Here is a 12728-nt window from a genome sequence, read left to right on the forward strand (position 1 = left end):
TGTTGAAGGGAGACCACTTATCGAGGCTTGGTCACGGGTTCCTAGGTTTAGGGGAGATGTTCGGTTACAATGTTATTAGGATCGGGATCCTAGTTTGGATCGATGAGCTTAGTGGGAGCGAATCGGTAGAATCGGATCGTAGAATCGTAAAATCCTGTAAATTAACTAAAATACATAATTATGTTATCAAAATATGTTAAAATCTCATGTTAAAATCTCAAAACACCATTATCTTAGCATGTGCCCATAAATTATTCTCGTTTATAATAAATTTCTATCTTAAGATTTATATATAAAATTCTGGTAACTGAAAAATAGATATGTTAATAATGTAGGATCTGGTCGTATAATCGTAGGATTGTATGATCAGGTTAAGATTCTACTTTATTCAAATTTGAGACAAGTTGAATCGCAAGATCCTACAAAATTAAGATCATACTTAGGATCGGGATCGGTCACCACTTTTTGGATCGTAGAATCGTAAGATCCTACGATCCGGATAGGGAGTTTAACAACAATGTTCAGTTGTTGGAGCAGCACCGGCAGAGGTTGGACGGGCTTAAGGCGAAGCACGTCACGTGGCTCCCTTATGATGTTGGTCGACACAGGGCTTGCAGTATTTCGCTCTACTCGGGCCTGATTAGATTTCTGGATATAGTAGAGCCGTACCGGCCTGAAAGGTGTCTCCGTCAGTACGGGTATGTTCAGGTTATCCCTACACCTATGCGGTTCCCAACTGTTGACTATCGTCCGGCTAAGCCGACCTTGGGTTATAGGTTGTCTTATGGAGATTCTCCTGATTTGGAGTAGGGTTTGAGTGATGCCGAGATAGTTTTGAGAGACCGGTTTGACCGGGCTTTGATGCCTTTTCAGACTGATTCACGCTTTATGATTTGGTATAGGAAGATTTCTCACCCACACTTCTGCCCCCTACACGTCGTACTCAGTTTTGGTCACTCCCTTTTCAGCGAGGAGCCTGAGGTTTCCTGAGCTGTTAGTCGTCATTTCTCACAGATCTATAGACAGCCTTCCGCGGAAAGGAAGTGGCAATATGTGCGGAGATTGGTGGATGAGATGGAGCCGTACTTCAGAGCCGAGGACCATGTTGAGGATGATGTTAAGGATGCTAATGATGATGATAGTACCCCATAGTGTCTTTTTTATTTACTTGTTCTTATTGTTATGTATGGATATTTGTATTTGTGTTGTGTATGGATATTTTTATTCTTTTTAGTTGTGTATGGATATTTTGTTTGTGTGAACAATGTCATGCATTGAAATGAATGAGTCGGCACTACATAAATTTTAATTAAAAGTTACTTAAAATAGACTTAATGAAATTACATAAATTTAATTTAAAACTTAATTAAAACAGACTTGATTAAATTACATAAAACAGGCATGACGGAATTACATAAATTACATAAAACTTAATTAAATACAACTTCAATTAAAACATAGTTTAACGGAATTTAAAAACACAACATTATTTAAAACATAGTTTAAATTCGACTCAATTATCTTCCAATGATGAAGATGACGATTCCAGATTTTGTAGATAATCTACTGCCTCAATTTCTTCATATTGGCTAGCAACATATTGATCATAAAAATCAATGATGTCGAGTTTTGAATTTCCTAGGTTGAACACTCTACTGGCAAATAATTCTGATAGTGTTGCGTAATCAAGCACGGTCAGTATGCGCTCAAAATAGACAAGTACATCACTTTTTAACCTGCGAAACTCCCATATCTTTTCGGTTAATGTATCATAAAAAAAACCTAATCAGTAACTGCAGGAGTTAGTATATCCTCCGGGCGTCCAGCTAAGATGATACAAAGCCTGCCAAGTGGAGGATGTTCAACCAAGTCCCATACAATGGCACTTGGAACGACTAATTCAAGGCGAGACACTAACACAGGTAAATCCACAACGATTGAATCGATCTGTTGTTGATAAACTCTGATTTTTTGAGCATTTGTGATGACCATTTCAGTATTGTAGTGAATTGATTTGATTGAGAAATCGAGTATTTTTAATAGTAAATAAAATGGGATGTTATGATTGAAATGGACATAGCAAGGGCTATTTATAAGAAGTCAGATTAAAACAGTAACATTTTTTAAAATTTGTAACGGTATTTTTGAATTAAAACGGTTACATGAAAATTATAACGGTCACATTTTTAAATTATAACGGTCACATTTTCAAATTATAATGATCACATTTTTAAATTATAACGGTCACATTTTTTAAAATTTGTAACGGTATTTTTGAATTATAACGTTATTTTTGAATTAAAACGACCACATGAAAATTATAACGGTCACATTTTAAATTATAACGGTCACATTTTTATATTATAACGGTCAGATTTTTAAATTATTACATAATCAAACTCCAAATACATTATCAAAGTTTAATCTCCTCGCAGTTTCTGGGTTAGTTGTTGTGGAACGTTGTCTTCGGCGATGAACTTTAGGTGTCGTTCCCATTAACGTATGCCATTTTTCGAAGTTTGTCTTGTACAAATCAGCATAGGGTGCAACCGAAGGGTCTCTTGACCCTTCCCAAAAAGGATCGATTGGTGGCAGCGGGGCTTCTCTCGATGGTACTCGACAATGCAATCTCATCCAATGGAGATGGTAATTTACGATCCATAAAACACCGTATGGCCTCGACACTTGAGTTGTGGGTCTTAGGGATAAGTATGTATTACATTGCCAAGTACGATGGTCTCCAACTTTATTCTGGGCAATGACACAAATAGTCCAGTTAAACTACGATGCAAAGACAAACAAATATTCCCCGTACATCCAATGGTGAGACCCACAATCTCTACTGCCGGTAAACTCGATCCGTCTCAATATGTGCTGGTATCTGGTCAAACCCGTAGGCATCACACAACTATCATCAAAAAATTCCTTGTAGAGCTCGTACGCCTTAATTTCCCTTCCACACCAGTCTCTCATGACTAAATGGTGACTTTCCCGACCCCGTGCAACATGCGAGATTACCCGATAACCATAATGACCATCATTACGGACATCTACCCAACCATCAAAGAAACCCCATAGTTCTTCCAGGACAGCAAATTTTTTACTCCAAGTTGACAAAAGTCCCTTAGTGTAGCCGGTCTCCAATGGTGCACCAACCGGTCCTTGATCAAAATCACCCACCATATGTTGAACAAATGTCGTCGCAGGAGTAGAAGCTTTCGCAGACATCCTCTTTGCATGCTCAAATCCTGACTTGTTCCGAGTAGTAGAACCCCTTGGTCTCCCTTTGGGGCTTTCTCTAACAGGAGGTGGTAGAATTTCCTCGTCTTCCAGATGAAGACCATCTCGCATTTTCTCAATGATTACCCGTCTCTTAGCCGGGGCACTAGCTCTAGCTTCCGTTATAAGCTCCTCCAACTCATCAGTATCGGTCTTGGGCATCGCTTGGGCATTGTCGTACTCCAAGGTCCTCCAAAAAGCGTTAACGTCTTCAAGATGAACCCTCTTACCCGTTCTTTGCAATTGGATTAATATACAAGCACAAGGTAACCCATGAGTAACCCATAGCACACATCCACAATAGTCTTCCAACCCGTTCGCGAGCTTAATCCCTCTCTTAATCTCGGCTTCCATGATGTCAGCAGTGGCATTGATAGACACATTTCTTTGCAACAAGGAAAATACATGATCTCCAATTCGTGGCCTACTCCTCGATACTTCTAGCTCATATCTAATCTTGGAGTGTTGAGCTTCAAGCATGAAATGAATACGAGACCACATAGTATCAAGGTCTAGGTTATTACTCTTCAACCAAGACTTCAAAAGGGAATGGGAGGACTCTATCTGGGAAGTGGCCATGTTTCCAAGATGGAAGTATTGGTTTGTATACAATAAAATGAACTTCTTCCTGTATTTACCCCATGTCTTGATCACATAACTCGCCAACTCTTCCCACTTTACACTAAAAGATTCCCAAGCGCTCCAAAACTCATCAACGGTGGATGCATTGATCACGCGGTACCAACCGCTTTTTGGACTCAGCATTATGATATCTTTGTACCACATCAAATTCTCCTTTGAAAGTGTTTGTTTCTCGATAGCACGGTTCAAGTGCCAACGACACAAAAGGTTAGGAGTGTTCCGATAAGCGGACTCAAGAGCGGCGATCAATCCAAACTCCCGATCAGTGACAAAGCCACAAATAGATGAACCCGTACAACCGAGTAGCTCCCTAATCTCTTCAACATCCACCCATAATCGTCTTCCGGCTCTAACGGAAGGAGCAATGCAGCAGTTAAGAAGGAAGAACCACACGGTATTACACCAACAACCTCAACAAGAGCAATTTTGTAAACATTGGTCTTGTACGTCGAGTCAATAAGAACCACATGTGGATAAGCACGGAAGAGTTTAACGGCTTTCGGATGAGACATAAAAACATGACTGAGCTCTTTTGTTTCGGGATATGATTTGTGACATTCCACATACTTAGCAGCAATAGCTAGAGCCAACATTTGTTGAGCGGTATTCCGTGTTCCTCTAATTTCACACCGAACCTTGTTTGCCTTGCTATAAATTTGGGTGCTTGTAGGTTGGGGATTATCAGGGGTTCTTTGATAAAGGCCATTTTTAATATCTCTCGGGGGAATCGATGTCCGGACTTGTTGCCTCACGAACTCTTTTTCTCCGGCATCCAAACCCGCAAAATGCCTATCACCGTCTTTGTACTTTGCTTCTTGGTGGTTGTGATATCCACTGCTCTCCGAGGTCAAAATGTTCCAAACAATCAACTCCTTCCCATTTATATCATTAGCCCGGTTCTCCACGGCTCGAACCCGGAACAAACACCCACACTTAGATGTCCCTTTCTTCTTAGGCTTGTCGGAAATATCGGGCTCGTCGGGATCGATCTTCTTTCTGATTTGCCCGTACCTTGAACAACGAAAGTATGAGCCCTGAAACTCGGGTTGTTTATGATTTTTGGACCCATTTGATGCTTTTACTAAGGGAAACCCGTTATTAAATGCTATTTTATGAGCCCGGTCAAACGCCTCATCCCAACTCACAAAATATGTTACCGTCTCAAATAGGTGGTTGTAATTAACACCGTTTTGACCAAAAACCTCAAGTGAATCCTGTTAACACACAAAATTAATAATGATTAGATGCTAAAAATATGTAAAACGGCCTAAATATACGAAAAAAAGTTAATAAAAAGACGAAAAACAAATTTAATAGTCCGATCCATGAACGGACAATGACTTTTCACGTCAAGCACCAGGCCAGACGTGAACAGTACACATCCATGCCCACAACAGACGTAGAGTTTCATTGTCCGTGCCCAGTCTGGACGTTCAAATTCATCGTCCATAATAGTATATATGTGCAAATTCATCGAAATAGTCTTCATAGAATTAGTATTGAACTACCTTATAAATAGAATTAGCGTGAATCGAACACGTCCTATAGCCATCGTAAATTTTTTTATCGTCAATAGTTAGACTTTGATTTTCACAGTCGATTATAAATCCAATTCATACTAATTCGATTCAAACGAGAAATAGAATAAGTAGTTAATTACTTACCGATAAATCGTTGTTAGCGTTTGATGTAGATTGTTCGTTGTTCGACATTGAATCGGATGAACAAAGTATTGATTTTTGTTTTTAAGATTTATTGTTTGTTTGGGAGAGTTTGGGAGAGTTTGGGAGAGAATAGAGTAGAGAGAGGAAGAGGGAGGGTAGGGAGTGTCTTTTTTTTAAAAAAAACGTCGACGATTTGTTATAAAACGTTGACAACGTTTCACAGCCCCCTTTAATTAAGGGTTTTTGTCAAAAACTATCTTACGTTACTCTTTTATGCTTTCATCTTGTTTAGGCCCGGTTTTGGGAATGAAGTCATGATGTACATATGTTAGAAATCTATATCTCATTACACAACATATTCATATATGTTTTAATTAATTTAGTTATAAAATTAATTACTAATCTTATGCATGCAAACTTAAATAAGAAGAGATAAGAAAATCAATTTCTCACCATATAAGTTTCGGTCAAATGGGCACCAACAAGATCTCCTTCTTGTTAGTTCTTGAGCTTTCCATTAATGGATGAACATTCATGACTTCAAATTAGAAGCCCTCCAATTAGTAGCACCCAAAACTATCCCTCAATCCCACAAACTAATGTGTACTAGATATTTGTAATGTGGTTTACCTTAAAATTGATTACTAATGCTCATATACTACTACTAGTATTATTAGTATTTGATTTGTACAAATTATATTCATCAAACTTGATTTTTATGATGAATAAGAGAGAGAAAATAGTTTTTATGGAAAAACATAAGAGAATAAATAATAGAGGAAAAATCCTCTCTTATTTGTGTCACCAAAACCGGTTGGTGCACTAGAGTAGTGGACAATTTTTCTTTTTCTTTTTGTCTTCACAAGATAAATGGTGTAAGGCTTTGTCATTGTCAAGTCACTATCAAGTGACATGGATTGATTGTTCGAATGTTGAACAATTTCCCCCTCTGATCTCTGGTAATTCTAAATCAAAGAGTCCTAAGTCGGTTACTACTAATGTTGTGTTGTCCTCTGATGCGTCCTCTGTTCCTATGGTGGTGGTTGGGGGTCCGTCAGATGAGGATACTCAGAAAACAAAAAGTGTGAATTCGATTGTTGGGGTTCAACCCTATGGCCTGGATTCACTCCAAGCTGAAGAACAGGAGTGGGTGGTTCAGCGTAGGAGGAAAGGGAAGAACCAGTTGGAAGTGATTGAGGAGGAACCTGATGCTCTGTTACGGTTCTCCTCAGAGGATGTCAAGGAGGAAATTGAGTACTGGACAAATTCGGTGTACTGCTTCATATTGGGTGCTAATCCACCAGTAGAAGTAGTAGATGGTTTTATCAGGAGAATTTGGGCTCATCTTCAAATTGATAAGGTATCTTTTCTTCCGAATGGAGTATTTTTGGTGAGATTGACCACTAGTGCTGCCAAAGATCGTGTCTTGCAACAAGGGCACTTCTTGTTCGACAATAAACCTTTTATTGTTCATCCTTGGAGTCCTGATGTTGATTTAGTGATGGAGGATGTCAAGGAGGTGCCAGTCTGGGTGAGATTAGAACAACTGCCTCTGAAATTTTGGGGGAAGTGTCTTCCCAGAATTGATGGCCTATTTGGGAAATATATTCAATGTGATGCGGCTACTAAGGATAAGACCAGACTTGGATTTGCCCGAGTCATGGTGGAAGTTCCTTTTGGCAAGGCAATCCCTGATAAGATTAAGTTCTTAGATGAAGATGGTCATGTGGTTGTTATTAAGATTGTTTCTGAGTGGAAGCCAATCCTTTGTACGGTGTGTAAAGGAGTTGGTCATGCTTCTACCAATTGTAGGAAAGTGAAACAACCACAGGATCCTAAACCTAAGGTTCCTAAGGAGGTAGTTAAGTAGTGGAGACCTAAAGCTCGGCCACCAGTTGAGCCTGTTGTTCCAATGCCTGCCACTGAGGAGCCAGGACTTGTCACTCCTATTGAGAAGCCTAACCAGTTCCAGGTGACTTGGGGAAAGAATGGGAAGTATCATGTTGCTCAAACCCCTGCAAAGAGAATTATAAGATTCAGTAGACAGGAGTTGATGGATAAAGGATATAGTTCTATCAAGTTTGGTAAGGACACATTCCTTGAGTCCCTTAACACTCCTGGTCCTTCTGTTGGAATTGGTGTGGTTTCTGTAAATGGTAGTGCATTACCTCCCTCTGGGGGTAATGTATAATTTTGTATTTTGGAACATTAGGGGACTAAATAGCCCAACTAAGCAGAATACTATTAAATGGTTCTTACACCATCATCAAATTGGGTTATTTGGTCTCCTTGAGACAATGGTGAAGCCTTTGTCTCTAAATAGTGTGCTTAATAATCTTTGTGCTAATTGGTGTGTCTCTACTAATACTTCTTATCATAAAGGGGGTCGTGTTTGGGTATTGTGGCAGCCTTCAATGTTTTCTGTTAATTTCTTAGACTATACTGCACAATTTATTCACATGGAGGTTAAGGATTTAAGCACTGGTTTCCAGTTTAAGTGTACTATGGTGTATGCTTTTAATGATTTGATTGAAAGAAAAAATTTGTGGTCTAGACTGTGTGCTTATAATAAAGATGTAAAGGGACCTTGGGTTATATGTGGTGATTTCAACACTGTCTTGGTTCCTTCTGAAAGGCTAGGAGGTAATTCAACTTATGAGGAGATGGATGATTTTCATCAGTGTGTTGCTGAGTGTGGGGTTACTGATTGCTCTGCCATAGGTTCTCTGTATACATGGTCTAATAAACAAGAGCCTTTCTCTAGAGTTTTTAGCAGATTGGATAGAGTTTTGGTGAATGATGCTTGGATTAGCCCTCACATCTCCCTTAAACTTCTATACTCGACTTCCTAAGTCAACAAATCGACACGTGTTTACGACCTACCGATCGTAAACACAAGCCTTACACATATTGTTTGGTACCGTCGCCGTGCATTCGACCGACCCATTCGACCAACTCAACTCATTAATCAACGTGTTTAAATTAACATATTTTCAACTCATTTTCAAAACAAAATCCTTTTTTAAGGCACTCTTTTTAAACTTCTTGATCGTGAGTAGTCGCTACGAGAAAACTTGTCTCTAAAGTCGTCTACGTCGCAAAATATCAATACACGTAAGTTTGAGGGTGTAAACAACTCACTTTATTTCATGTATTTACTGTTTTTATGAGTCTATAAGCATGAACAATGCATAACACGATTCAAATATAGATTAGACGAGCAAAAACCGAGTTTTGGCCCGAGACAGAAGCCCTTTGGTATGCAAAGAGGCTCGCGCCTCATGTGGGTTGTCGGGTCAGACTGAACCGTGTTTGCTCTTGTCTTTCCTCTTTATTTCATTTCTTATTTGTAATCGGTTTTTACCATTTCAAATGTTTCAAATCATTGTTATGACAAGCTTTTTAGTCATAAATCATAATCACCCTTGGTTCCTTATACCATGACGGTTAAATCCGTGACTCGGTGATATTAATTGGTTAATTACATTTTAAAGGAATTTATATTCTTTTATTTACCATTTTAATTCATTTTTATGATGAACATATTTTGACCATTATAAAAATCATCCTTGGTTCTTTATACCATGGCGATTTTTTCCGTGACTCGATGATATTATTGGTTAATTACATTTTAATGGGTATTTTAACACCCTTTTCTTTTATTTAGCATTTTTCTCATTTGTTTACATTTGTAAACATATTAGTCATAATTCATAATCATCCTTGGTTATTTATACCATGTCGGTTTAATCCGAGTACGATGACAAACTTGACTAATTACAAATAATTGAACTTAACCTAATTAGTTCAAATCAAACATTTTCTTTTTACACATTTTATTATGCTTTTCAAACACGCAAATCCGACAACGAATATTACTAACATAATAGTAATTATTCCGAGCCATGGAAATCATATTTGCAAATCTTTCATCATAAATACGGTTGTAAACAACCTTTTCAAAAACCAGGAGACGCCCCCTTGAGTCGGCTCATGGCTCGCGCCCCAAGGGACCGCCTGTTTTCACATTTCAAAACCAGGGCAGAGCCCCTTCCATCGCCAATAGGCTCGCGCCCCAATGGGGCTGCCTGGCGCTGTTCTGCCTCGTTTTAGCACTTGTCTAGGACGATCCCGATTATGGTTAACCCGAATACGTGACGGATCAGATTGACAAGTATATGTTTTTACAATTTGTCATTTGACACCCTTTTTCAATAAATGGATCGTGTTAAGCATCATAATCCGAATTTGGTAAATGGATGTTTAATTTCCGTTTTCACATGCAAATCAATCTAAATCCAACTTTACATCTTATGCTTGATATTTGGATTAACAAACCGACTTAGAAAGCTCACATGTTAGGTTAAGACTTTTGGATGTGCATTCATGCATTTACACCGTTTTATCAACTCTTGCACTTAAACAACCACGATCGATCAGTAGAGGCCGCTAACGCGGGCAGGATTGGGTGTCCGATTAAAGGGCTTCCCAATACGTACCCTCACCCCTTACTCAGAACCTTTGGATAGTGGATGGCCTTATCCAGGGCGCACGAGAGTCATTTTAGGCATATAATGCTAAAAGGGGGACGAGTCCTTATCTTTAGTACCTATGTCAAGCACCGCTTTTTGCCTTGATTGACCTAGGTATAAAGTGGATTCGAACGGGTTCCAAGCATCCCACAAATGCTTGGTGGCAACTCCGAACATCTCTACATCGTTTCGCGACCCTTGCCGAGACGATACCGACCGATCTAAAGCGATCCGGTCGAAAGCATTTTTACGCCGCCGAGCGTGGCTTCACTACAACAAATCATCACTTGCGCCACGAATTATGCCACGGGAACTCATAATTCGTGGCTAAATTTTGCTTAGCCACGGGAAAAACTTATTCATTATTTTGGAAAAAAATTTATGCCACGGGATAACTTTTCCTGTGGCAAAAAGTCACTTCCGCCACGAATTAGGCTACACCCGTGGCAAATAATCATTTTAGCCACGGCCTATGTCACACCCATGGCGAAATTTTATTTAGTCACGAATTATTCCGTGGCAAATATTTTTTTAGCCACGAACAAACAAACACCCGTGGCGAGTATCTTTTACGACTTAAATGTGAATGAAATTTAATCAAATATAATAATATGAAAATACATTTGAATATAAAAATTTAGAAACACTTTGATTAATTTAATTAATATTTTTTATTGTTTTATTTATTTTAATAAGAAATTTTAAAATTTTATAAACTTATATGCAAGCAAAGAATAGTTTATCGTCTAATTTTTGATTTTTTACAGATCACATTTATGTTTTGTAGGTTTTTCAAATTATTGATAATTTAAAAAAATTGTTTTAATATATACTATGTTTATTAAAGTCGTGAATTTCTTTTACTTTTTTAAATTAAACTTTATAATCTTGAATAACAATCTTAAATGATCGTATCACATTTAAAGATATAGCATATCAAATTGAATAAAAAAGTTATTTACCATCTATCTTTGAAAATCCAAAATTAATATATTGTTAAACTATTTCATTCAAAATTTTATTTCCAACTTTATTTGTAGGATATTTATAGAAAAATTTGAATTTGATATAAAATTTACGGAAATTTCCCATGGTACCCTCGAACTTTGCCAGATTAAGCATGGTACCCCTTATTTTAAGTTTCTACATATGTTGCCCTTGTGTTTACCTTTTTCATTCCCAGAATACTCTTTGGGGAAATTTCGTCATAACGTCGTTACCCCTATAAGTAATTTGATGAGTAATTGTGTATGTTATGTTGTTATTGTTATATTATTTACGTACTAAATGTTAGTTTATTAGACAAAATAAGGATTTAGGTATTATTAGATGATGAATTGATAGTGTATTAGATAACAAAAAAAGGCGTCACAAGGCATATGAGTAGCGGCGTTATGACGGAAGTTTGTCAAAGGGTATTCTGAGACTGAAAAACGTAAATACATGGGTACTATGTAAAAAATTTAAAAAAAGGGTACCATATGTAATCATCAAAATTCGAGAAAAGTAAAAATTTTACGTAAAATTTAACTTATTTGAGAAAAAAATTGGGAAATTGTTTTTCATTGAAAATGAGCGCATCACACGGAAAAATATATAAATTATAATAATTTAAAGTCACATGTGCAAATAATGTGAAAATTTTAAGAAAAGAAACGATAAATCATAACAAAGAGAAATCAGTTTAGGAAAATAAGTGATTCTTTTGTACAATAATCTTTTTCGTGGTTTTTGGGTTAAAAAATGACTATTTTTTGGTTAATAGTGATCACTTTGGGGAAAAAAGACCTTTAATTATAAAAAGCAGTCATTATTTTACCACAAAATGGTCTCATTTTTCATATCGCAGGTATAACGGTTATACAATAGAATTTGCGAAGAAAAATATGCGAAAATATGAGTACATGAGAAATGAAAACAAGTATGTCGATAAACAAAAGAAATAAAAAATGTTAGGAAAACAGAATTAATTTTACTTTTTGGAGAAAATGGTTTACTGATTTGGGCAAAAAAAATGATGTCAAAAATCATTAATCAGGAGGTTAATGTCGAAAATTTAATTGTTTCGGCCAAAATAATATTTTTACCACAAAAATTGTAAAACATGTAACATTTATGTAATTAAATAGTACTAAAGGTAAGATTTGAAAGAAAAAAAATAAACTTAAAAGGATTCAAAGTGCTAATTATATCAACAAAGGTAACATTCAATTTCGGTAGCACATCAAAATAACTCTACGGTTAAGCGTGCTCAGGTGAGAGTAGTGTTGGGATGGGTGACCTCCTGGGAAGCCTCTTTGATGCTCACAAATGCAAGACCCGTGAAACGAAATAACGTTGAAATGAATCAAGTTAACTAGCGAAACAATTACCAAGATTGTCACGGTTCCGTATATGATAAAATACCCATTGTGAAAAATAAATAAATTATTTTACGTTTTATTTATTTAATTTTCATATATATTATTTGCAACGGAAATTATTTTTTCGCCACGGGAAATTTTTTTTAGCCACGGAGTTATTAGCCACGAGAGAATCCGTGGCCAAAAATTCAATAATAGCCACGTTCTTGTTTTTTCCCGTGGCTATCTCTTTGCCACGGCCACTTGCG

At 37.2% G+C, this 12728-nt stretch overlaps 2 protein-coding genes across 2 annotated transcripts; one reads left to right on the forward strand and one right to left on the reverse strand.

Moving 5' to 3' along the window:
* Nucleotides 1-2781: 2781 nt before the first annotated feature.
* LOC141631676 (uncharacterized) lies at nucleotides 2782-4044 on the reverse strand. Its single transcript, XM_074444315.1, has one exon. The coding sequence runs from the start codon at nucleotides 4042-4044 to the stop codon at nucleotides 2782-2784; it is 1263 nt and encodes a 420-aa protein (XP_074300416.1).
* Nucleotides 4045-6618: 2574 nt separating this feature from the next.
* On the forward strand, nucleotides 6619-7455 carry LOC141631678 (uncharacterized). The gene has a single exon (XM_074444316.1). The coding sequence runs from the start codon at nucleotides 6619-6621 to the stop codon at nucleotides 7453-7455; it is 837 nt and encodes a 278-aa protein (XP_074300417.1).
* Nucleotides 7456-12728: the final 5273 nt, after the last annotated feature.

Source organism: Silene latifolia, chromosome Y, assembly GCF_048544455.1.
Source record: "Silene latifolia isolate original U9 population chromosome Y, ASM4854445v1, whole genome shotgun sequence".
In the NCBI taxonomy this organism is placed as follows: Eukaryota; Viridiplantae; Streptophyta; class Magnoliopsida; order Caryophyllales; family Caryophyllaceae; genus Silene; species Silene latifolia.

What these genes read in the sequence shown, in the direction of transcription:
- LOC141631676 (XM_074444315.1), bottom strand. Translation starts at nt 4,044, where the DNA reads ATGCTGAGTCCAAAAAGCGGTTGGTACCGCGTGATCAATGCATCCACC.
- LOC141631678 (XM_074444316.1), top strand. Translation starts at nt 6,619, where the DNA reads ATGGTGGTGGTTGGGGGTCCGTCAGATGAGGATACTCAGAAAACAAAA.